Source organism: Choloepus didactylus, chromosome 9, assembly GCF_015220235.1.
Source record: "Choloepus didactylus isolate mChoDid1 chromosome 9, mChoDid1.pri, whole genome shotgun sequence".
Classification (NCBI taxonomy): domain Eukaryota; kingdom Metazoa; phylum Chordata; class Mammalia; order Pilosa; family Megalonychidae; genus Choloepus; species Choloepus didactylus.
Window position 1 is genome coordinate 48,296,976 of NC_051315.1, and position 27,842 is coordinate 48,324,817.

The 27,842-nt window shown below is 38.0% G+C and overlaps 1 protein-coding gene across 2 annotated transcripts in view; it reads right to left on the reverse strand.

The window, feature by feature from the left end:
* Positions 1-27,842, reverse strand: part of PLA2R1 (phospholipase A2 receptor 1) — a 194,510-nt gene that overhangs the window by 110,102 nt on the left and 56,566 nt on the right. For both annotated transcript variants that reach the window (XM_037849248.1, XM_037849247.1), the window contains exons 10-11: positions 14,747-14,859; positions 7,858-8,027 (exon numbers count right to left, since the gene is read on the reverse strand). In XM_037849248.1, the coding sequence (XP_037705176.1) occupies positions 7,858-8,027; positions 14,747-14,859 (283 nt within the window). The remainder of the gene's footprint in view (positions 1-7,857; positions 8,028-14,746; positions 14,860-27,842) is intronic.

Genomic DNA, 27,842 nt, shown 5'->3' on the forward strand with positions numbered 1-27,842 from the left:
TCAAAGATCAGTCGGCCATAGATCTGAGGGTCTATCTCTGAATTCTCAATTCGATTCTATGGATCTATATGTCTATCTTTGTGCCAGTACCATGCTGTTTTGGCAACTGTGGCTTTATAATAAGCTTCAAAGTCAGGGAGTGTAAGTCCTCCCACTTCGTTTTTCTTTTTTAGAGTGTCTTTAGCAATTCGAGGCATCTTCCCTTTCCAAATAAATTTGATAACTAGCTTCCAAGTCTGCAAAGTAGGTTGTTGGAATTTTGATTGGGATTGCATTGAATCTGTAGATGAGTTTGGGTAGAATTGACATCTTAATGACATTTAGTCTTCCTATCCATGAACATGGAATATTTTTCCATCTTTTAAGGTCCCCTTCTATTTCTTTTAGTAGAGTTATGTAGTTTTCTTTGTATAGGTCTTTTACATTTTTGGTTAAGCTTATTCCTAGGTACTTGATTTTTTCAGTTGCTATTGAAAATGGTATCTTTTTCTTGAGTGTCTCTTCACATCATTCATTTCTAGCATATAGAAACATTACTGACTTATGTGCATTAATCTTGTATCCCGCTACTTTGCTAAATTTGTTGATTAGCTCTAGTAGCTGTATCGTCGATTTCTCAGGTTTTCTAGATATAAGATTATAGCATCTGCAAACAATGACAGTTTTACTTCTTCTTTTCCAATTTGGATGCCTTTTATTTCTTTGTCTTGCCAGATTGCCCTGGCTAGCACTTCCAGCACAATGTTGAATAACAGTGGTGACAGCGGGCATCCTTGTCTTCTTCCTGATCTTAGAGGGAAGGCTTTCAGTCTCTCACCATTGAGTACTATGCTGGCTGTGGGTTTTTCATATATTCTCTTTATCATGTTGAGGAAGTTTCCTTCAATTCCTACCTTTTGAAGTGTTTTTATCAAAAACGGATGTTGGATTTTGTCAAATGCTTTTTCAGCATCTATTGAGATGATCAATTGATTTTTCCCTTTTGACTTGTTAATGTGTTGTAATACATTGATTGATTTTCTTATGTTGAACCATCCTTGCATGCCTGGAATGAACCCCACTTGGTTATGGTGTATGATTTTTTTAATGTGTCTTTGGATTCGATTTGCAAGTTATTTTGTTGAGGATTTTTGCATCTATATTCATTAGGGAGATTGGCCGGTAGCTTTCCTTTTCTGTAGCATCTTTGCCTGGTTTGGGTATTAGATTGATGTTAGCTTCATAGAATGAGTTAGGTAGTGTTCCATTTTCTTCAATGTTTTGAAAGAGTTTGAGTAAGATTGGTGTCAGTTCTTTCTGTAAAGTTTGGTAGAATTCCCCTGTGAAGCCATCTGGCCCTGGGCATTTATTTGTGGGAAGATTTTTGATGACTGATTGGATCTCTTTGCTTGTGATGGGTTGGTTGATGTCTTCTATTTCTTCTCTGGTCAGTCTAGGTTGTTCATATGTTTCCAGGAAACTGTCCATTTCTTCTACATTATCCAGTTTGTTGCCATACAGTTGTTCATAATATCCTCTTATAATTTTTTTAATTTCTTCAGGATCTGCAGTTATGTCACCTTTTTCATTCATTATTTTGTTTCTATGGGTCTTCTCTCTTTTTGATTTTGTCAGTCTAGCTAGGGGCTTGTCAACCTTGTTGATCTTCTCAAAGAACCAACTTTTGGTGATATTTATCCTCTCTATTGTTTTTTTGTTCTCTATGTCATTTATTTCTGCTTTAATCCTTGTTATTTCTTTTCTTCTACTTGGTTTAGGATTGGTTTGCTGTTCATTTTCTAGCTTCTTCAGTTGATCCATTAGTTCTTTGATTTTGGCTCTTTCTTTCTTTTTAATATATGTGTTTAGTGCTATAAATTTCCCCCTTAGCACTGCTTTTGCTGCATCCCATAGGTTTTGGTATGTTGTGTTCTCATTTTCATTCGTCTCTATATATTTAGCAATTTCTCTTGCTATTTCGTCGTTAACCCATTAATTGTTTAGGAGTGTGTTGTTTAACCTCCAGGTATTTGTGAATTTTCTAAGTCTCTGATGGTTATTGACTTCTAATTGTATTCCATTGTGGTCAGAGAATGTGCTTTGAATAATTTCAATCTTTTTAAATTTACTGAGCCTTGTTTTATGTCCTAGCATATGATCTATTCTGGAGAAAGTTCCATGAGCACTAGAAAAGTATGTGCATCCTGGTGATTTGGGATGTAATGTCCTGTATATATCTGTTAAATCTAATTCATTTATCAGATTGTTTAGGTTTTCAATTTCCTTATTGGTCTTCTGTCCGGTTGATCTATCTATAGGAGAGAGTGATGTGTTGAAGTCTCCCACAATTATTGTGGAAACATCTATTGCTTCCTTTAGTTTTGCCAGTGTTTCTCTCATGTATTTTGTGGCACCTTGATTGGGTGCATAGACATTTACGATTGTTATTTCTTCTTGCTGAATTGCCCCTTTTATTAGTATGTAGTGGCCTTCTTTGTCTCTCAAAACATCCCTGCATTTGAAGTCTATTTTATCTGAGATTAATATTGCTACACCTGCTTTCTTTTGGCTGTAGCTTGCATGAAATATTTTTTTCCATCCTTTCACTTTCAGTTTCTTTGTGTCCCTGTGTCTAAGATGAGTCTCTTGTATGCAACATATTGATGGTTCATTTTTTTTGATCCATTCTGCAAATCTATATCTTTTCATTGGGGAGTTTAATCCATTTACATTCAACGTTAAAACCGTGAAGGCATTTCTTGAATCAGCCATCTTATCCTTTGGTTTATGTTTGTCATATTTTTCCCCTCTGTCTATTAATATCCTTTATTGTACCCATACCGAATCTCTTTAGTACTGAACCTTTCTCCAAGTCTCTCTGTCCTTTCTTTGTTTCTCTGTCTGTAGGGCTCCCTTTAGTATCTCCAGTAGGGCAGGTCTCTTGTTAGCAAATTCTCTCAGCATTTGTTTGTCTGTGAAAAATTTAAGCTCTCCCTCAAATTTGAAGGAGAGCTTTGCTGGATAAAGTATTCTTGGCTGGAAATTTTTCTCACTCAGAATTTTAAATATATCGTGCCACTGCCTTCTCGCCTCCATGGTGGCTGCTGAGTAGTCACTACTTAGTCTTATGCTGTTTCCTTTGTATGTGGTGAATTGCTTTTCTCTTGCTGCTTTCAGAACTTGCTCCTTCTCTTCTGTGTTTGACAGTGTGATCAGAATATGTCTCGGAGTGGGTTTATTTGGATTTATTCTATTTGGAGTTCGCTGAGCATTTATGATTTGTGTATTTATGTTGTTTAGAAGATTTGGGAAGTTTTCCCCAACAATTGCTTTGAATACTCTTCCTAGACATTTACCCTTTTCTTCCCCTCCTGGAACACCAATGAGTCTTATATTCGGATGTTTCATATTATCTATCATATCCCTGAGGGCCATTTCCATTTTTTCAATTTTTTTCCCCATTCTTTCTTTTATGCTTTCATTTTCCATTCTGTCATCTTTTAGGTCACTGATTCGTTGTTCAACTTCCTCTAGTCTTGTACTATGAATGTCCAGAATCTTTTTAATTTGGTCAACAGTTTCTTTAATTTCCATAAGATCATCCATTTTTTTATTTAGTCTTGCAATGTCTTCTTTATGCTCTTCTAGGGTCTTCTTGATTTCCTTTGTATCCCATACTATGGTCTCATTGTTCATCTTTAGTTCTTTGAGTAGCTGCTCTAGGTGCTGTGTCTCTTCTGATCTTTTGATTTGGGTGCTTGTGCTTGGGTTATCCATATCATCTGGTTTTTTCATATGCTTTATAATTTTCTGTTGTTTTTGGCCTCTTGGCATTTGCTGAACTTGATAGGGCTCTTTTAGGATTTGTAGACCAATTGAAGTCCTTATCTCTAATTTATCAGATCTACAGCTTCGTGGAGTACACTTTCTCTAACTAACCAGCAGGTGGCGTCCACGAGCCACCTGTTCTCCACAAGCCAGTTCTCCCCTGCTTAGCCTTTTTGGTGAGTGGGGGAGTGAGTCTTGTGGAGTCCAATTGGTGTACCAAGCTTGCGTGTGTAGTTGGTGTTGCCTGCTCTGTATATGGGGCGTGTTTCTGGGCAGTCAGGGAGGGGGGGTGGCTCTAAGAATCAAATCTCCCTGGTGATCCTAGAGTTTTAAAGCTGCTGCAATAGTCTAATCCTTCAGTTCAGTCCTGCCACAGTTTGTCTCTGCCACTGACCCACAAGTCCTTGGTATTGGCGTATGGCTCCTGAGACTTGCAAGTGGGCCCCTCTTCCAGGCTGTGCACCTGGGGTCTCTGTTGAGGGATGACTGTGCTATGTCACAGGTGAGTGCCGTCCCCCCAGGGCAGTTCTGGGCTGCGGGCTGTATAGGGAGGCTCCCAGTCTGCTGAAATGATGGCTGAATGGGGCTTTGTTAATTCACACTGCTCCACCTCCCCAACTCTGGAACAATCAGCTGAGGTTGCAGGGAAGGCTAATGTCCACGCCCAGTTTTGTGGTGTGTGCCTGTTATTTGAAGCACTTCCGTCACACTGGGTTGTCTGGGGCAGCTCTGGGCTATGGGGCTGGCGATGGGCAGGAGTGTTTCCTGTCCACCAGGATGATGGCTGTGAGCGGACACCCCCCTTTTCTTGGGAAGTTGTGGTGTTTAGTGAATTTTCTCAGCCACTGGATTATTGCCTTTTGTCTCAGAGCTCTCTTAGTTCTGCTCTTGACTTGACCTGCCCAAATTGCAAGTCTTTGAAGCTTTCTGTATTGGGCTTCTTAGAGTAAAAAAAAAAAGGGCCCTCCTCACAGATCTAATGGGTTATTGAAATGCTAAGAGACAAAGCAATTAGGGCCATTAAGGAAAGTTCCACAGGGCAGAGAGATCAGCTTTTCTTCGGGATTTGCATATGAGTCTCAGGGCCTGTGCTCTGCCCTTCCCCTTTCTATGTTCACCAGAACTCCAAAAATCCTCCGCTTTTATTTTGGAGTTTTTCGTGCTGTTTTTTTCTATGCCTGTCTCCTCTCTGCTGGGCTGGCTGCTCTCAGATTCTCTGGTGTCTGGTCTCAGTCTATCTGTGGTTGGAGTTTAGATCAGTAGAATGAGTTTCCGATAAGGGCTGCCACTGCAGTTCTCCCTTCTCCTTCCCGGAGCTGACAGCCCCTCCTCCCACGGGACTGAGCCTGGCAGGGAGGGGTGCGGGTCCCCTGGCCGCAAAAACTTACAGATTTCGCTGATCTCAGCAGTTCCACGTTTTCATGAGTGTTGTATGAAGTATGCCCAAAGTCAGATTGCTGTGTGGTGTCCAGTCCACGCAGTTCCTGGCTTTCTACCTACTTTCCTGGAGGAGTAACTAAAACATACAGCTCACCAGTCCGCCATCTTGCCCCGCCTCCTCGACATTCATTTTTATTGAGATACATTCACGTACCATGCAGTCATACAAAGCGTACATTGAATTGTTAACAGTATCATTATATAGTTGTGCCTTCATTCCCCAAATTAATTTTTGAACATTTTCATTACAACACACACAAAAATCATAAGAAAAAAATTAAAGTGAAAAAGAACAATTAAAGTAAAAAAGAACACTGGGTGCCTTTTTTTTTTTTTTGCCCTCATTTTTCTACTCATCCATCCATACACTGGGCAAAGGGGAGTGTGGTCCATATGGCTTTCCCAATCACACCATATATGGTATTGCAACAACTGGTTATTATATAGAAAAATTAAAGTTTTATACCTCTTGGAACATACTTTTAAAAAAATTCTAGCTGGTTGAAAGATATACCGTAAAAAAAACTGGAAAAGTATTAGAAGAAAATGTAAGGTCTGTATTTTTTATAATCTTTGGTTAAGAAAGGCCTTCAGAAAATACAAAACATCTCAAAGCTAAAATGAAAAATATAAACATATTTTAATATAAACAGTTTAAAAATTTTTGTGACAAAATATATAATAAGAAAAGTTAAACATAAATAATAAACAGAGATTTTATTTTTAGAGTATAATAAAACCTCTACAAATCAATGAGAAAATAGAAATTGACCAAAGTTTATGACAGGCAATTGAAGGGAAAACAAACATACAAGGTAAATATGAAAACATGTTCAATCTCATTACTAAACAGAAAGATATAAAGTAAGACAATGAAACATTTCCTTATTCAATCAAATGAGCAAAAATGAGAAAGACTGTTATACTCGGTGTTGACAAAAACGTGGGAAAACTGGCACTTTTTAAGTGGGGATATAAATTGATAACGTCTAATAGTATTACAATTTCTATGCATAAACATTTACACAGATATTTTCCACTGAAACATTTTTATAGCAGAAAAGAAAATGAATTTAACCTGATATCTATCAGTAATGTCAAGGCAAAGCAAATTATGAATTCTATAGCCTGGAATTCTATGCAGTTGCTTAAAATGTTGACCAATAGATACTAATATGGAAAGCTCTCCAAGACAGATTGTTAAATTAAACAAACAACAGAAATATGCAATCCCATTTCTAGTAAAACATTATACATATTTATAATATATGAACACACATACATGTACATCTACATATATGTACATATATATATACATATATGTATATGCATAGAAAGACACCAGCAGAACCACAGCAAACTGTTACTGGTATTTATTTCTGAGGAGGTAAATGTGTTGATGTTGGGGAGGCAGAGAGTGGGGTGTAATGGAGGACTTCCACATTACATTCAGTGTAATTCTTTATAGTGTCCATATAAAGGATGGATCATCCAAACCAAGAAAATTTAAAAATTTAAAAAGTGGAAATGGGTGCTAATAATTACACTAGGACAATAGACACAAATTAGACCTGTTCTGGGCAAAAGGGGCATATGATCACTTTACCTATAGTGAGAATATATTCATGACTTAATTGTTTGATTTTAAAAAGTGGTGACATATTGCCAACCTCTTTTGTCTACTGTTGGAATTAGCAAACTGCCTTTGGCTAGAATTTTGTAATTATAAGAAACATAATTTTGCAGCCTCTTTTGTATTTAAGTGTGCAACCACTAGGTACCCCTTGCCCTGTGTCTTAACAAACACTATCTTTACTTTGGTATACAGACCTCTGAGGAGGGAGGTGATCAATTTGCACAAAATGCTGGGAGGGAAGGGCCTAAGCCCCTATCCCATTTCCTCTAGATACAAACTTGGAAGTCACCAGTTGCAGTCTATTGGGGTAACACTGATGGAGAGCCACAAGCAAGAAGGGAGACAAAGGCACCCAAACGGGGACTCACCCTGAGGGAAGGGGGGGGTGTAGGCTGGTGAACTAAACTCAAGGCAGGGCCTAAAGATGATCCACAGAGCTGGCTGTAGTGTAGGTTGTGACTAAAACCATTAGTTTCTTTGCAATATCATGCTTTGGGATTCAGAATTGAGCAGATGAGAGTGAACTAACAGAGCCATATCTCTGGAGGCTTGGAGTCCTGGGTAAGGTAATACAAAAATCCAGTAATGGGTTAGTGAACTAACTAGATGTGCCTATATCTGTCCATTGCCTTTCTCCACTGTGTTTTGAAGTATAACTGATCATTTTGGACTGAGAAAAACCTTGGGGTCCTTGGACAATGAGAAGGGGTGGGAGAAAAGGCATGTGGAGTCTCGAGCACTGAATTTACATCTTGAACATGTCAAATGGCTCATACAGATTATGCCTTTAAAAATGACCAACCAACCATATGTCACCCCCTGCAAATCTGCCGTCATCCTCTGAGACAATTTAGGCATTAGGAAAACATTAAGGAAGACTCTCAGGAGATGGACCAAGGGGTGCAAGGAATTTCAGGCAAAGAAAGCAGGAGTAAGAAGTGGTGGAAGTTGGTGTTGGGGTGTGCTTTACTCACGGGGCTGACGTGCATTCCAGTGTGTGTACCGCACCGGCTCGGACTTTGGCCCTGCTGTCTTCCAGGTATATTCTCCTGTATCATTTTGGTCTTGGAGAGCGATCCAAAAATAACTGTCCTTCGCATTTACCACACTACTGATCAAACTGGTAATAAAAGCCTGTTCAAACCTTTATAAGGGAAATAGGAAACAGTATATTAAGTCTCAGGACAATTAAAAAAAAAAAGTCTTAAAGCATAACAGGTGCACAGAATGGTACCACACCAAGCACTGCTTGTTAATTATTTAGAACATGGAACAGAAAAATACCTGAAGTCCCTGACCAGTGTCAATTTATTATTACTAATAAATGTCAATGTCAGGGTGATTCCAGAAATACATGAGTGAGTGTAGGTGGTGAAGTCCACAGAGCTAGCAATACATTTCTTGCAGCAAAATGTGCCCTGTTTTGTAATTAAGACCACACACAATGACATTATGCGCACAATGACATTATGCCCAGGGTGCTGGTAGGTGGAGGGGCTGGGTGGGAGGATAGTATGCTATTTTTAATTGGCATCTACCAACAAAGATTTAATATTCATTCACTCACCCACACTTGCTGCAGTAGACTGAAATACGTACCCCAACAAACACATATTCTTAATCTTAACCCACATTCCTGTGCATATGAACTCACTATGAATAGTACCTTTTGAAGATTTTACTTTGAATTTAAGGAGTGGCTAACTGAATCAGGGTGGGTCTTAACCTACATTTCTGGAGGCCTTATAAAGAGAAGAAACCAGAAGCTAGGAGTCAGAAAAAGCCAGGGGGAGGAGGAGAGAGCTGTAAGTCATCTGAAACAGAAGTCAGCGGAAACCAGAAGAGCAGACACAAGGAGAGAGAGATTTCCATGTGAAGGGAGGCAAAGAAGTAAGCCAAGGAACCCCAAGGATTGTGGCAAGCCAGAGCCAGAACGTGACAGACTTCAGAAAGAAACCATTGCCTTGATGATGCCTTAATTTTGGACACCCAGCCTTCCAAACAGTGAGCCAATAAATTCCTGTTGTTAAGCCAACCCATTGTGTATTTGTCATAGCAGCCTGGCAAATTAAAATATTTGCCTTGTGAAAAGGAATGGGGATTTGAGTAGCACTTTTGTGTCTCCCAAATCTGTTTATCCACAGACACAGAGTTCTTGGCTTATTCAAATGTGTATTTTTACAGCAGATAAGTAAAAAAAATCCTAGAAACTAATCCAAGGAAACAGAACCACTAATATTTTCCCCAAACAGCTTAATGAATTAGTGCTCAACTATTGGTGCCATCGCCTCCTTCCCAACATGAATGAAACAAAAGCAGAACCTAGAAAACTATATGCTTCCGTATGAACACCTAATAAGAAAAATTATTTAAAAATGTTTAACTACATTGAAATTTTAGATAAGTTTGAAACTACATTGAGGAATTTGTTTGCAAAACATAAAGTTTAGAAGAAACAAACTGCAAACAATGGTGACTAGCCAGATGTGCTGAGTCACTGGGAAAGGAGAGGCCTGATGAAATTGCCCAGGATACCTAAGGAGAAAGCAAATTAGAAATTTTTAAATCTAATATTGGAATTTTGTCATTCCTATGCAGCCTTAGCTTGCTAACAGAAGCAAAAGAAATAGGATCAATCAAGAAAAGAGGAGTCTCAAAGGTAATAGAGAAGGAAAAGAAGAAAAAAGCAAAATTGAAGTAAACTGTGCAACCATCTTATGAACATTATGAACATAACTAGCAACATTTAGTGACCTTAAGCATCTGGAGTACTCACTTTTTCAGAGCATAAGGAGTTCAATAATGCTTTAATAAATATTTTTGCAGATACTTTCTGAATAATCTCAATAGCACATATTTGAAATTAGAAAAGTTCTTCACTAACCAGATTGTAGTGGGTGACAGAACCTCATGTAAATGTGCTGCAAAAGGAAGGTGTATAGAACTCAACACTGCTGGCCACTGTTTTCCTTTGGTTCCTGCACTCATAACCTATGACCTGCTTTTCCCTCTCCAGCTGAGCATCGTTATCATCCTCACCTGGTGCCTGAAATAAATGCCTTAGGAGGCAGGGAGCACCACAGGGGCACAGCCAGGACCACTGCTCACCCCACTGGTTCTTCCCTTACCTTCTGATACGGATTTATGAGACAACAGAGGAAAATAACACTGTCTGTGACCTTGGCCTCAGGTATCACTATTCATGACAACATTCTGCTTTTTTCCTCTGTTGATTTTAGATTTATTTCATCCACTCTGATTTGCTATTTCTTCTCCATTTATCATTGCTGAAAACAATAGAAACCTTCTGCCTTTGAATTGGCAAGTATATCTTTAAATAGTTATATATAACAACACTCAAAACATTAAATCCTGAAGCCTTCCAAATGAAAACAGGACTCACTCTAGTTTACTCAGTCGAGTTTACAAGATAGCACTGTTAGTAAGGAAATTCAGCAAGTGTGCCTTTCTTCTAAACCATGTATTTTTAGGAAAATTAACTTTGAATAACAGCATGTAATATCTTGAGTGTTTCCAACTGACAAAGAAACAAAAGAACATTTTACATTCTTTACCACTCACTATCTGGTTTTAAACATTAAAAGGGTTATGAAAACATTGGCTTACAAAAATACAGGACATGAATTTTCAGTTTTTTCTGGCCCTCTGTTCTAGAATTATTCACTTGAGAATATTCAAGAGTTGTATAATATCTGGCCATTTTGTTTGGTTTCACTGAGGTTGTTTAGTTCAAATGTTGTTATAATTTAAGGAACAAACAATAACCATATGTGCGTTTTTATATTATTTGAACCAGACATGTTATCTCTAAGGAATTCAGTAAAAAAGAAGCTGTTATTCTTTCAAAAAACAAATGACAAAATATTCTGCTGTGTGCACCTGTTTATAAAATCAAATTTCATAGGGGAGTAATTCAGGAAGAAATTAGGATTTCCAATCAACTCTTTAAAAAAAGGTTAAGAAATCAAGTGTCTTTTCAAGGTAAACAAAAAAAAATGTATCTTGAACTTTCATTATTTTGATAAATAAAGAAATTTTTGCTCCTGGTGTTAAATATCACATTTTTATTAGAAAATGCATGAAGATACCTGTGGCATACATCACCAGAATTTTCCTTTTCAGAATAAACATTTTGCATTTCAAAAACTGCAGGTGTAAAAGGAGGTATTTTTATACTTAAATCTCTATCTGAACATTATATTACTTCATCAGTTTAGCCAGTAGCATATGTAGGTGAAGAAAGTGTTTCTTGTCTGTGAACAATATAATACTTAGCAGACAGCAGTACTATAATGATTTTGTTTGTATTACTTAAAACAAAAGATTGAAATGAGAAATGAAAAGTTTGGAAGTAATTTCACTGGAGAGCTATTCAATTAAAAAAAAATAGTAGTAGTCTTTGTACATGAGGAAGTTGGAGATCTAGTTAGGAGGAATTCAGCTTTAAACTGAGTAACTGCAACTGAATTTCTTCCAAGAACACAACTGTTAACATTTTCATGCCACTTTCAAATAACTGACTTTTTGCTTAACTAGTACAAAAATGATCAATTTCCTTCTCATTCTGTGAAGTGAACAATGGAACCAGAACGTCAGTAGTTTTAAAATGTGAGTCCTGTATCTTGAACATTATTGCAAGAAGATTCTGGTGGCATTCCTCAAGAACCAGAAACATGAAAACAGCTTTTGGATATTCCTTCTTGCAAAATATTAGAAAGGAAATATAAATTCAGCAAATACACTTAATATATACATAGGAAATAAAACCAGAAAAGCAAATTCCAAACAGTTACCTGTGGTTAACTTTGGGAAGGTGAGTGGGATTGGTTGAGAGGAGGAAGGAGTGGGGGTGAAAGGGAACTTCAAGATTTTATTCTATATTCTTCTCACTTGCTTGAATTTGGACCACTGAAAATGTGTTATTGTGAAATTTTAGAGAGATAAAATGTGTTTTTTAAAAGAAAGTTAACGGCAAAAGTGTTTGAGGGATGTGGTAGGTGCAAAGAAAATGGCAGAGCTATAAAAATACATGAAATTAATACACATTCAAACCTATGAGAAAATAAGATAAAGCAGGATTTCTCACTTTTTGTAAAATTCACAAAATCAAATGTCATTTTGATTGTTTTGTAACAAATATTTCATGGCCAACTGATTCAAGATTTAGATATAGATGCATTTAAACAACCCATGTAATTTGGAACTCAAATTTTGTATTCATGCTCTCTCTGGAAGCAAAGTGGTTTGCTTGCACCAGCTAGCAAGCAAGTAGAATTCTGTTTTGCAACAATAAAAGTGTTTTCCTTCCCCTCTGTATTCCACAAAGTGTTAAAAGTCCTAGACCAGGAGCAGTTGCCCACTAAAAAAAGAAGTCATTTGTAGCAGGTGGTTCTAATTGTGCCCATCAAACCTGTCACTCCACTGTGCAGAAGAGTGGAAAATCAATTAGTAACTACAAGCTTGGGTACTGGGGAGTGACAGGAGTGTCTTAGCTCAAACAGGAAATCAGTAATGGAAGAAAATGATTACCAAGGCTGCCGGTGGACACTCCTGGATCTGCAGAGACTTCCATCTACTGCCCAACCTTCTCAGACAAAAGATGCTGTTGAAAAATATTCGAGTATTTGCTCTTACACATGTACTGTCACTCAAAGAGCAGTAGAGTGTGGACCCTTGTTTCTTACCTGATGGGGTCTGAATGTGGAAAAACTAACAGCCTGGGGCCTCCCTTTCCTCACCTCCCAAGTCCCATGTTGGAGTCATGTTTGCAGAGTAATATGCATGTGTGTTACTTAGCTCAGAGGGCTGCTTCCTGAGGTCTTCCAGGTAGTGCCCCAGGTCTTGGTTAGGAACTGGGTAGCATGGTAACCTGCACAAGGAAACCCAGACAGGCCTAGGAGGCCGAGCATGGGATGAAAACAAACTTTCCTGTGCCCTAGTTCTGCTTTACAGTTGGCCCAACATTAGTATTGGCTATTGAATACAGTTGATCAAAGAAGAAATTTCAAGTATTTACAATATACTCTTGCATACATTTTGGGGGAAATGAAACAGTAGTTTTTTTCAGACACGTTCTGTCATTTCTATGAGGTCCCCAAAGGTTTCTTAGAATATGAAGCATTTTAGCTCTAACAGATTTCTGCCTTGCCTTGGGTCACTTTGGCACTAGGGACTGTCTATAATTTTACTTTGAGTTAAGTCATTTATTGTGCTATTTCATTTTCGTCACTTGTTTCAAGTGTCTATATTCCATCTCTTTAGCTGCTAGACTGCAAATGGCACCTGGACAATTTCACCATGCCTTTTATTTCTTTTGTATGGTGTGTCAGTGTTTAACACGGAGCCACTTACAAAATAGGTATTTGACAAATAATTTTCTAATAATCTCTTGACTATTAATTTTTGTGTGATCAGATAACATATGAAAAGTAATTAACACAGTGCTGGGTATGTGACAGGCACTCAATGAATATTAAACAACAAAAAAAAGAAAGAATAAGACAGAAAAACAGGTGAAACTATTAGACTTATTTTTCTTCAGTGAAAAACAATTAAATTATAATTAACAAAAAAGTCATAGCTTCATTGGTCAGTCTCCTGAATATAGTCCAGTGTTCACTCACTGATGGGACTGCCAACGCAAGCTGCTGTTTCGGGTGGGCTACCAAGCTGAGGGGATAAGGGCTTCCTTCTGCCTGGTTGCTATACTCAGGAAGGAGAAAAGTAGAGATAAAAGCAGTGCTAAGAGGCAGCAAAGGTAGTACTATGTCCTGAAGGAAGGGTCTCCTGGGCATAAAACACATCATCAGGTGATTTATTCTGCCAAGGGCTGTCAATCCATTCCCCTGTGTGAGTGTATGTGTGTGTGTGTGTAACACACATGCATCCTATGCGTCATTTGGAGGAAACGCTGGGAAAGAAGGCAGGCAGGTAGAAAGGTAGGAGGAAGAAGGAAATACTTGTGGCTGTGAAGGCTGAATTCTCACAGGGGGAGAGCAGGAATTCCTCTCACAGATTTGACTTATTTGGGAATGGCTTCTAGGTAAAACTATGGCACTAGTTGTTCTGGTTCCTGATATTCAATGCATATTTTTAAAGGCAATGGCCCAGACGAAAAAGCAAATGGCTTTCTTTGAAGATCTAGTTTCCCACAGAGCCACTGAAAAGTTCTACTCTGCTTCTGTGTTCAGCACTGAGTCAGTCTCCAACCCTCGCTGTGCTCTCAGCCTCCTGCTGCTGGGTTTCACCTGGTGGTAACACTGAGGCCACCTTTCTTGGTGGCACTTTTATCCTCTATTACACAGCTGTAGCAAGCTGGTAATCTGTATGGAGTATAAAAAGGGCATGGTTTCTCTGTTGGCATCAGGAAGACACCTGTGCACAGAGAAATCTAAATCTAAACACAAATAGACCTAAGAAGCAACGACTACCCTCCATTCGAATACTCTCATTTTTGGTATACCTCCTTTTGTTCTAAAAAGAATGCCCCCCCCCCACACACACAACTAACACACATTATATTTAAAAATGCTTAATTGTTAAATAACATTTCTTTTCCATTAGAAGATAAAATCTAAGGAAAACTGAAAATATTAGCAATGTTAGATGATTAATAAATCTTTATGGAAAATAAAAGAATCTTAAATTTTACTCTGCTACCTGAATATCAATTTAGCAATAACATTGTATGATTCAAATTCATTTCAATAAATAATTTAATACTCTAATATTTGACAAGCTTTTCATTTTGATAAGTTACTGATTATACTTAGATCTTATCATTTCCCAAGAGCCTTCATGTCAAAGCACAGTCATGTTTCTGTTAGAAAACTCTTCTTTTACCTGTTTGTAACAGTTACAAGTGCAGGAGGACAGTAATAACCACTGGAAGCATGGTCAAAACTTCGAAGGATTGTGTCAATTTTGTAACAGAAATCACCATGCCTCTCCCATCCCTTAAGAAGGACAAAAGGAAATTAGAGAGAAAAATCTGATTTAGTTAAAAAGCAAAAGATCTTTTTTGCACATTCTCATTGACCACGTATGTAACTTTCTTCTCTGACCCATTCAAAACTTGGATTTTTGTCTTGATATCTTCATATTTATTCTTTCTGGTAATGCCATTAGCTACAGACACTTCTACATATATTTAACTCATTATCTTAAAACCTACTGAAAGCAAATGAAAATAAAGGGGCATCCACTCAAGAGTGCATCCTTCCTCTCTCTCTCTCTTTCTCTCTCTCTCTCTCTCTCTCTCATGCACACACACACACACACACTTCAGACTTACAGAATTTCATACACATAGTATGTCCAGAGTGTTGGCTCTGGAGTCAGAAAGCCTGGGTTTGAGTCCTGTCTCTGCCACTGTGTGACCTTATTTAATTTCACAATGTCTTAGTTTTCTCATCTGTAAAATGGGGATAATAACAGTATCCAAGGGCTTGTTCTGGGAATCAAAGGGAGACAATGCAGGCAGAGACCTCAGAACAGAGCCAGGCACTCAGTGGTGAGCAAAGAGGCCATATGGCTAATACTGCATTTAGATAATATAGTATATTTTTTCAACCTTCTTTCATTGATTATTTCATGTTATCCCATTGAGATTCACTGAGGTTAGGCACAGGGATAAAGTCATAAACCAGTGGATCAGCTGGGCCTGGAATCCAATTCTGATGCAATCCCAGATGGTCTTGGCTGGATGATTAATGCTTCCAAATAGAGAATGGCCAAAATACATTTATTTTGTAAAGATTATTCCTAGATTAACTTGCTAGGCTTCTAGACAAGAAAAAGGCAAGCTTTGGCCATCAACAAAAATGACAAGCTTGTAGCTCCATGGCTTAGCCCTGGACAGTGGTTCTATTCTTTAAAATGATATGGTGCAGGGGACATGCATTCATTGATCTTCTATATTTCCACTGAGTTATTTTCATTTTTTTCTTCTGATATTATAAAAATCACAACACATATCTATTTTTACTTATTCACTGGTTTTAAAATACTCTCCACTTTGTGTCCTGTCAATGCTTGCCAGCTTTTGATCAGATATAAAATGATTTGTAGTATATTTCTTGGAAAAGGTCTTGGTCTTGAAGTAAATTAAAAAAAAAAAAAACTTGTTCTATAAATCAGTTATTTTAGTTCAAAACATATTATTAAATGAGGTGTGGGTTGCAGGTGCTCATGCATCTCACACTCTGGACTCACTCTCTTTACTTCTACAGCCTACCTTCTCCAGGTGAAGCAACTGACAGCTTGAGACATGGTCAGTCACTCTGGTGTGGTCAGGGAGGTGAGGTGGCTTTTGTACTTGGAAGGATAGGCTGACTATTTGACCTTTCTGACAAATTATTTCCTCTTCATTAGTGGTTTTTATATCATAGGCTGCTTAGCAAAACAAATATTCCAAGAACTGAACTGCTTTAAAAAGAGGTGGGTGGGCAGAGATATGGTCCACTAATAACCGGAAAACTAAGACTCTTTAATATAAGACTTTGTCCACATATCCATTCAATGAAAGTGGGAAGAAAAATTGATTGACTTGATCAATATCCTTTGTACACAAGGTGCTCTATTTCATTTTTAAATGAAACGGTGATGATGACAATCCTGAAGTAATTGCTCATACAGTCTAATCCCCAAAAATGACTCATGAGAGAAAAATTTAATTTTTTTTCTGGCAAATTATCAAGACGGAGTTCGTAAGAAGATTTTCAATGTGCAAACTATTTAGAGAATTGTATTGAAAGAAATGACTAAAAGAAAGGAAACTTTCAAAACCACCTTCACAGATTGATGCTTTCTAAAATTAATGAGAATTTTACCAAAATGCTAGAACTGTCCCTGAACTCAGGAAGAGTTTAAATACTGGTAATGCTGGTCTGAAAAGAGAAACAGCAAACAAAAGTTTAAACACAACATTAGTCCTGCTTCTGCTGTGCAAGAAATTAATTGTCCTTTCAACAAAAATAAAACATTCAGTTGCCTTGAAAGCCACAAAGAGACCAAAAAAAAAATTTCAATATTTCTGATCAGTGATTAGGTAAGTGGTCAGCTATCACAAATTCAGAAATTGTAACTGAATGAGACACAATGTTTGGTGACATGAGCTATGTTACTTGTCTAGCTTATGAAGAGTAGCTCATATGTTTACACATTGATTAATGAATAAAATGCAGTTTCTGGAGAGATGGGTTATGTTTTAGTTGGAACATAAATAACTGGATTAGAAGAGAAAATAATTAATTGGTATAGAATTTCAGTTTGCAGTGATGAACAAGTTTTGGTAATGGAGCAGTGATGAACAAGTTTTGGTAATGGATAGTGGTGATGGTAGAACAAAATTGTGAATGTAATTAACACCACCGAATTATACATCTGAATGTGGTTAAAAGGGGCTGTACAACACAAACAGTGAGTGGTAATGTAAATTATGGACTATAGTTTATAGCACAATTATAATAATTTTAACTCAGTAATTGTAACAAAAGTACCACACTAATGCAAAATGTTAATAAAGGGGGTGGGTATACGGAGATTCTATATTTTCTGCATGATTTTTCTGTAAACCTACAACTTCCCTAAGAAAAAAATTAAAAAGAACATAACAGCTGCATAAAAACCAGGTTTGGGGAGATTGTGGGAAGATGGGAGCTCCAGGACTCAGTCCTTCCACAAAAACAATGATTAAACAGACAGGAACTGTCTGAAACAACTATTTTTAAACTCTGGAGGCCAGAAGAACACAGCATCCAGGGAAGAGTGGGAGTAAGCGGCTGATAAATTACAGTAAAGAACAGTAAACTGCTCTCTCTGCGTGGCGGCTCCTGGCACCCATCCCCCACTCTCATGGCAGGCGACCATGTGGTCCAGTCCCTGGCTAGCTCACTGGTGACAGAAAGGGATGTAAAACCCCTCTTCCCCCAGACCAGGGCTGGGCATGGATGATCACTGATCACAGCTTTGATTAGCGAATTCAGACTGCTGGGGGCCCAGTTCTGGGGGCAACCACTGTTTCGACCTGTCCTGGACAAAAGCAGTGACAGCCATTGTTTCAACTCTATCCAGAAAGGAATAGTGGTGGTGAAGACTTAAAGATGCTGTGCTTCCTCAGGGCTGTGGGGACAGTTAGTTAAAGGGCTGCATTTGCTGGGCAGGCCAGGAAAGCTTAGCTTTGGGGAGCTACTAGACAAGTTCTTTGGAGCCCAGGGCACTTTGGAGCCTGTCTGCACCCCATTTGTGGTCCCTGGTACTGTCTGGCTGGGAAACACTGACTTGGGAAAGTCTTCTCTGGCATGGCCTTCCTCCTAGAATCTGCCTTCCAGGCAAAAGCAGCTTGAGGCAATGAAAAGGAATGTAAGAAACCACCGAGGCAGACAATCCTGAGCAGAGGCCTGCCAGCTTCAAACATCCAGGAAAGGGACGTCTGTCTCCTGGGAAACAGAGGGGACAACAAAACCCTGTAATTGAGGAATCTCTAAACCCCAGGAGAAGACAGAGGCCCAGGAAGACAGGAAAAACCCTGTACACTGTATTCACCTTGGGCAGACCTTCCTGATAGGAGGGCTGAAGCTCAAGAAAATCTATCTTAGCACCAACTAGTTAAAAAATCAAGAAACAGACATCTCAGGGAATAAATCCCAGAGGCAACAATGTAAAATATTAAAATTTACAGTGTTCAACAAAAGAATACAAGCCAAACATAAAACAGGACATCATGGCCCATCCAAAGGAAGAGGATAAACACCCAGAGAACACCAATGAAGAAGACAAGAATGTGGACATACTGAACAAAGTCTTTAAAGAAATGTCTTAAAAAATGCTAGAGGAAATGAAGGAAAATACAGAGAAAGAACTAAAGGATATCAAGAAGCAATGAATGAGCAATATAAGAGTCTTTGTAATAAAAAGATAGAAACTTCGTGCTTTTACAAAGAACCAACCAGAGCTACTGGAGTTGATGACCACAATAACTGTAAAAGAAAAATGCCTAGGAGGGTTTCAAGAGCAGATTGGGGCTGGCAGAAGAAAAAATCAGTGAACTCAAAAGCAAGACACTTGAAATAAGTCAGACTGAGGAGAAGAAAGAATAAAGAATTATTGAAAGTAAAAACCACCTAAGACACCTCTGGGAAACCATCAAGTGCACCAATGTAAGCATTATGGGAGTCCCAGAAGGAGGAGAAAGAAAGAAAGGGGTAGAAGGAATATTCAAAGAAATAATGAAAGAGAACTCCCAAAACATAGCAAAAAACATGAATATACACATCCAAGAAGTCCAAAGAACACCAAAAAGGATAAACATGAAGAAAAATACACCCCATCATATATTGATCACATTATCAAACACAAAGTACAAGGAGAACATACTGAAAGCTACAAGAGAAAAGCAACGTGTTACATAAGGGAGTCCAAATTAGATTGAGTGCCAATTTCTCATCAGAAAATATGGAGGTAAGAAGGCAGTGGGTTGAAATACTTAAAGTACCGAAAGAAAACAACTGCCAGTCAAAAATTTTATAAACGGCAGAACTTTCTTTCACAAATGAGGGAGAGATTAAGACATTCTCAAACAAAAGCTGAGGGAGTTCATCACCATTAGACCTGTCTTACAAGCAATGCTAAAAGGAGTTCTTCAGACTGAAAGGAAAGGACACTAGACAGTGGTTCACATTGGCATTAAGCAATTAAAAACCTGAAGGAAAGGTAACCATTTGGATAATTAAAAATGTCAGTAATATTGTAGTGTATGGTTTGGTATGCAACTCTACCTCTCACTTCTTACATGGGCTTAAATGCAAATGCATAAAAAGTAACAATAAATCTCATGGTTTTGGACACACAATATACAAAGATAAAGTGGTAATAAGTACAAAAAAAAGGTGGGGGGGAAAGAGAGGTACAGGAAAAGTATATGCACATGCTATTGAAGCTAAGATGGTATCAAACCAAATATGATTCTTGTATATTTAGGATGTTAGATATTAACCCCATGGTAACCACTAGCAAATGGATACAAAATACATCCAGATACATATGAGAAGGCACTCAATATGGTACAACACAAAAAATCAAATAAATGTACAAGTAGGCATTAAAAGAAGTGAGGGACAAAAAAGGTGTAAGACTTACAGAGGCTAAATAGAAAAATGGCATAAGTCCTGTAGTAACTTTAAATGTAAATGGATTAAACTCTCCAGTCAAAAGGCAGAGAATGGAAGAATGGATAAAAAAACATGACCCAACTACATGCTGTCTGCAAGAGAGTCACCTTAAATTCAAAGATACAAGTAGGCTGAAAGTGAAAGGATGGAAAAATATATATCATGCATGTAGGAACCAAAAGAGAGCTGGGATAGCTATACTAATATCCGATAACACTGACTCTAAGTCAGAAACAGTTATGAGGGACAAAGACGGCCATTACATACTGATAAAGGGGACAAGTAAACAGGAAGCTATAACAATTATAAATACATATGCACCTAACAACAAAGCCCCAAAATATATAAAGCAAATACTGACACATTTGAAGGGAGAAATTGATGGTTCTACATTTTAATAGAAAACTTTAATACACAACTCTCAATAATGGATAGAAAATCTAGTCAGAAGATCAATAAGGAAATAAAAGACCAAAATGATACTCTAAACCAACTAAACCTAACAGACATAAATAGAACACTCTACCCAACAAAAACAGAATATATATTCTTTTCTAATGCACACAGGTCATTGTCCAGGACAGACCATATGTTAGGTCACAAAACAAGTCTCAATAAGTTCAAAAATACTGAAATCATACAATGTATGTTCTCCAACTAAAACAAAATGAAGCTAGAAATCAATAACAGAGGGAGAAATGGAAAATTCACAACTATGTGGAAATTAAAAAAACATTCTCTTAAATAACCAGTGAGTTAAAGAGAAAATCAGAAGCAAAATTAGGAAATATCTTGAGGTGAATGAAAATAAATTACAACATACCAAAACTTATGGGATGTAGTGAAGGCAGTGCTGAGAGGGAAATTTATAGTTCTAAATGCTTATTTTTAAAAAGAAGAAAGACTTCAAATCAGACCTAACCTCAAAACTGGAAAAACTAGAAAAAGAAGTGCAAACAAAACCCAAACTGAGCAGAAAGAAGAATATAACAAATACTAGAGTGGAGATAAATGAAATAGAAAACAAACAATAAAACAAAAATAAAAACAAAAAAACAGAGAAAGAATCAATAAACCCCAAAGTTGGTTTATAAAAAGATCAAGAAAACTGATAAAACTTTGGGTACACTGACAAAGAAAAAAACAGAGAGGATTCAAATAATGAAAATCAGAAATGAAAAGGATGACATTACTACTGACCCCACTAAAACAAAAGGGAGTGAGGGGATCCAAGATGGCAGATTAGGGGAGAAAGAGAAAAATTCTCTTCCATGGAAAACACTAGGTAAAAGACAGAAAGTGCTCCAGAATAGCAGATCCAAGATTCTACTGGCTGGACAAGGTCCGCTACATCCACAGTGACTGTGCACTTGGTGAAACTGAAAAACTGCGTTCGGAATCTAGTGAGTCCTTGAACTGCTGAGGAAACAGCGCTCGGTGGCCACAGTGGGGAGAAACCTGAGGTCAGCGTTTGGAAGCGGGTTAGTGAAAAAAAAAGAAACCCAGAAAGTGACTGTGGATCTGGTAAAGAGAGCTGCGCAGTTGAGTGAGTGGGGAGAGCCCTCCATGCCCTGGGCACCTGCCTCAATATCTGGTGTGGGTGACAGCCTTTTGCACAACCACAGCTAATTATCCCAGAGACAGAACTGGCCCATTGCAGCAGGCAGAGGACTGCAGAAGTGGGAAGTCACCATGCCTCACACAGCGATCTTTTCAGTGGGCTGGAAGACACCCCTTCACAGTGCCACAGCCGAGAGCTCCCTTTGGGGATTCTGCTCACCTGTGACATTGCTCAGTCTTCCTCTGCAGAGGCCCACAGAGTACACAGCTGAGAGGTGGGGTCCCACATGGAAGGGTGAAGGGCCTTACACCAATCCCAGGGAGCTGTGGGCCCACAGCCAAGGGGAATCTGAGCTGAAGGGTTAGGCTCATGCAATAGCACCAGAGTATTACAGTCACAGCCTTGGGAACAGCTGGTGTTCTGGGTGTTAAAGCTGTCTTCTTTGCCTAACTGCACAGGGCACACTCCTCACCCTAGGACTGGCAGTCCCAACTGCCCACAGAAAATTGGTGCACTGACTGGACCTTCATAAGGCTTGGACCCCCACTGGCCGCACAGACAAAGTTGTGGAGAACAGACTTGAGGGTAATAGGTGGCCGGAGGGCGCCAACTGCTGGTAGGTCAGTGTGCTGGATTGAATATATCATGTCCCCCAGAAAAAGCCATGTTCTTTGATGCAATCTTGTGGGGCAGACATATTAGTGGGGATTAAGCTGGAACATTTGGATTAGGTTGTTTGCATGGAAATGTGCCCCACCCAACTGTAGGTGATAACTCTGATATTTCCATGGAGGCATGGCCCCACCCATTCAGGGTGGGCCTTGATCAGTGGAGCCATATAAATGATCTGAGGGGCAGAAGGAACTCAGTGCAGCTATGAGTGATGTTTTGAGGAGGAGGTACAGCCAAGAGGGACATTTTGAAGAATGCACGGAAGCTGAGAGAGTAACCGCAGATGAGACAGAGTTTGAAGATGGCCGTTGGAAGCAGACTCTTGCTCCAGAGAAGCTAAGAGAGGACAAATACCCCAAGTGCAACTAAGAGTGACACTTCTGAGGAGCTGCAGCCTAGAGAGGAACATTCTGGGAGAAAGCCATTTTGAAACCAAAACTTTGGAGCAGACACCAGCCATGTGCCTTCCCAGCTAACAGAGGTTTTCCAGACACCATTGGCCATCCTCCAGTGAAGGTACCCGATTGCTGATGTGTTACCTTGGACACTTTATGGCCTTAAGACTGTAACTGTGTAACCAAATAAACCCCCTTTATAAAAGCCAGTCCATCTCTGGTGTTTTGCATTCTGGCAGCATTAGCAAACTAGAACAGTCAGGAAAAGTGCACTTCACCAAGCTGTAGCTCTGTAAAATTATAGATAATTGTTCAGATAAGTCTGCATATATCAAAAGAACCCTATCAGAATAAGCAAATGCCAAGATGCCAAAAAAAAAAAAACCCCAAAATTTTAAAGCATATGAAGAAACCAGAAGACATGGATAAGCCAAATGCCCAAAACAAAAAACCAGAGGAGACACAGAACTTGGAGCAATTAATCAAAGAAGTAATCACAAACAACAAGATCATGGTTCAGGATATAAAGGACATGAAGAAGACCCCAGAAGAGCATAAAGAAGAATTTGCAAGAGTAAATAAAAAAATAGATGAACTTATGGAAATAAAAGAAACGGTTGATCAAATTAAAAAGATTCTGGAAACACAAAGCAGCAGATTAGATGAACTCAAAGAATGAGTAAGTGAAATGGAAGAACATGTTCTGTAGAGTGAAACTACAAAAGAACAAATGGAGAAAAAAATAGGAAAATGTGAAACAGGTCTCAGGTATATGATGGACAACATGAGGCACACAAATATAAGAATCATCAGTGTCCCAGAAGGGGAAGAGAAGGGTAAAAGTCTAGGAGGAATATGCAAACACACTGTTGGAGAAGACTTCCCAATTCTTCAAAATGACATAAACACAGAATAATAGACACCCAACAAAAGCCAAACAGAATAACTCCAAGACATATTCTGATCAGATTGTCAAATGCTGTAGAGAAGGAGCAAGTTCTAAAAACAGCAAGAGAGAAGTAATTCGCCATATACAAGGGAAACAACATAAGACTAAGTAGTGACTACTCAGCAGCTACCATGGAGGTGAGAAGGCAGTGATATGACATATTTAAAATTCTGACAGTGAAAAACTGTGAACCAATAATTCTTTATCCAGCAAAGCTCTCCTACAAATTCAAGGGACAGTTAAAAATCATCACAGACAAACAAGTGCTGAGAGAATTTGCCAACAAGAGACCTGCCCTACATGAGACACTAAAGGGAGCCCTAACAGGAGAGAAAAAAAGAAAAGAGAGAGAGATAAGGAGAAGGGTACAGAACTAAAGACTTTTAGTAAGGGTACATTAAAGGAAATAAAGAGAGAGGTGGGAAAATATATCTGACAAATAAAAACCAAAGGACATGATGGCTGATTCAAGAAATGCCTTCACAGTAATAACTTTGAATGTGACTGGATTAAACTCCCCAATTAAAAGATATCAATTGGAAGAATGGATTAAAAAATATGAACTATCAATATGTTGCTTACAAGAGACACATCTTAGACCCGGAGACACAAAGAAATTGAAAGTGAAAGTATGGAAAAAAATATTCCATGCAAGCTACAGCCAAAAGAAAACAGGAGTAGCAATATTAATCTTAGATAAAATAGACTTTAAATGCAAGGATATCATAAGAGACAAAGAAGGCCACTATATACTAATAAAAGGGACAATTCAACAAGAAGGAATAATAATCATAAATGTCTATGCACCCAATCAAGATGCACCAAAGTAAATGAGTGAGACAAACATGGAAAAAACTGAAGGAAGCAATAGATATTTCCACAATAATTGTGGGAGACATCAATACATCACTTTCTCTATAGAGAGATCACCAGATAGAGGACCAATAAGGAAACTGAAAACCTAAACAATGTGATAAATGAATTTGACTTAACAGACATATATAGAACATTACATCTCAAATCACCAGGATACACATTCTTCTCTAGTGCTCACAGAACTGTCTCCAGAATACATCATACGCTGGGCTATAAAACAAGCCTCAATAAATTTAAAAAGATTGAAATTATTCAAAGCACATTCTCTGACCACAATGGGATGCAATTAGAAATCAATAATCATCAAAGATTTAAAACATTCATAAATATCTGGATGTTAAACAACACATTCCTAAAGAATCAGTGGGTTTCAGGGGAGTGAATCTCCCTGGCAACATGGAATATGACTCCCGGGGAGGAATGTAAAGCCGGCATTGTGGGACGGAGAACATCTTCTTGACCAAAAGGGGGATGTGAAAGGAAATGAAATAAGCTTCAGTAGCAGAGAGATTCCAAAAGGAGCCAAGAGGTCACTCTGGTGGGCACTCTTACGCACAATTTAGACAACCCTTTTTAGGTTGTAAAGAATTGAGTAGCTGGTGGATACCTGAAACTATCAAACTACAACCCAGAACCCATGAATCTCGAAGACAATTGTATAAAAATGTAGCTTATGAGGGGTGACAGTGGGATTGGGAAAACCATAAGGACCACACTCCACTTTGTCTAGTTTATGGAAGGATGAGTAGAAAAATAGGGGAAGGAAACAAACAGACAGACAGACAAAGGTACCCAGTGTTCTTTTTTACTTCAATTGCTCTTTTTCACTTTAATTATTATTCTTATTATTTTTGTGTGTGTGCTAATGAAGGTGTCAGGGATTGATTTAGGTGATGAATGTGCAACTATGTAATGGTACTGTGAACAATCAAATGTACGATTTGTTTTGTATGACTGCGTGGTATGTGAATATATCTCAATAAAATGAAGTTAAAAAAAAAAGAATCAGTGGGTTAAAGAAGAAATAGCAAGTGAAATTGCTAAATATCTAGAGATGAATGAAAATGAGAGCACAACATATCAAAACTTATGGGACACAGTGAAGGCAGTATTGAGGGGGAAATTTATAGCTCTAAATGCATACATTAGAAAGGAAGAAAGAGCCAAAATCAAAGAACTAATGGAACAACTGAAGAAGCTAGAAAATGAACAGCAAACTAATCCTAAACCAAGCAGAAGAAAAGAAATAACAAGGATTAAAGCAGAAATAAATGACATGAGAACAACAACAACAACAACAAAAATAGAATAAATTAAAACAAAAGTTGGTTCTTTAAGAAGATCAATAAGATGGACAAGCCCCTAGCAAGACTAACAAAATAAAAAAGAGAGAAGACCTAAATAAACAAAATAATAAATGAGAGAGGTGACATTACTGCAGATCCTGAAGAAATTAAAAAAATTATGGGATACTATGAACAGTTGTACGCCAACAACTTAGATAATGTAGAGGAAATGGACAATTTCCTGGAAGCATATGAACAACCTAGACTGTCCAGAGAAGAACAAGAAGACCTCAACAAACCAATCACAAGCAAAGAGATCCAATCAGTCATCAAAAAGCTTCCCACAAATAAACACCCAGGGCCAAATGGCTTCACAGGGGAATTCTACCAAACTTCCCAAAAAGAACTGACACCAATCTTACTTTAACTCTTTCAAAACATTGAAGAAAATGGAACACTACCTAACTCATTTTATGAAGCTAACATCACTCTAATAACAGAACCAGGTAAAGATGCTACAAGAAAGGAACACTACAGGCCAATTTCCCTCATGAATATAGATGCAAAAATTCTCAATAAAATACTTGCAAATCGAATCCAAAGACACATTAAAAAAATCATACACCATGACCAAGTGGGGTTCATTCCAGGCATGCAAGGATGGTACAACATAAGAAAATCAATCAATGTACTAGAACACATAAATAAATCAAAAGAGAAAAATTAAATGATTATCTCAATAGATGCTGAAAAAGCATTTGATAAAATCCAGCATCCTTTTTTGATAAAAACACTTCAAAAGGTAGGAATTGAAGGAAACTGCCTCAATAATAAAGGGCATATACAAAAAACCCACAGAGAGCATAGTACTCAATGGTGAGAGAATGAATGCCTTCCATCTAAGATCAGGAATGAGACAAGGATGCTTGCTGTCACCATTGCTATTCAACATTGTTCTATAAGTGCTAGCAAGAGCAAGCCAGCAAGACAAAAAAATAAAAGACATCCAAATTGGAAAAGAAGTAAATCTGTCATTATTTGCAGATTATATGATCTTATTTATTTGGAAACCCCTGAGAAATTGATGACACAGCTACTTGAGCTAATAGACAAATTTAGCAGAGTAGCAGGATACAAGATTAATGCACATAAGTCAAGAATTTTCCTATACATTAGAAATAACCTAACTGAAGAGACACTCAAGAAAAAGATTCCATTCTCAATAGCAACGAAAAAAATTAAGTACCTAGGAATAAACTTAACCAGGAATGTAAAAGATCTATACATAGAAAACTACATAACTTTACTAAAAGAAATAGAAGGGACCTAAAAAGATGGAGAAAAATTCCATGTTCATGGATAGGAAGGCTAAATGTCATAATACCCAAACTCATCTACAAATTCAATGCAATTCCTATCAAAATTCAAACAACCTACTTTGCAGACTTGGAAAAGCTAGTTATCAAATTTATTTGGAAGGGAAAGATGCCTTGAATTGCTAAAAACATTCTGAAAAAGAAAACAAAGTGGGAGGACTTACACTCAAAACAGCATGGCACTGGCACAAAGATAGACATTGATCAATGGAATTGAATTGAGAATTCAGAGACAGACCCCCAGATCCACAGTCAACTGATTTTTGATAAGGCCCCCAAAACCACTGAACTGGGACATGACAGTCTATTCAATAAATGGGGCTGGGAGAGCTGGACAGCCATATCCAAAAGAATGAAACAGGACCCCTACCTCACACCCTGCACAAAAGTTAACTCACAATGGATTAAAGACCTCAATGTAAGGCACAGTACCATGAAACTCCTAGAAGATAATGTAGGGAAACAGTTTCAAGACCTTGTATTAGGAGGTCACTTCTTAGACCTTACAATCAAAGCACAAACAATGAAAGAAAAAATAGATAAATGGGAACTCATCAAACTTAAAACTTCTGTACCTCAAAAGAATTTGTCAAAAAGGTGAAGAGGCAGCCAACTCAATGGGAAAAAAATATTTGGAAACCATGTTTGTGACAA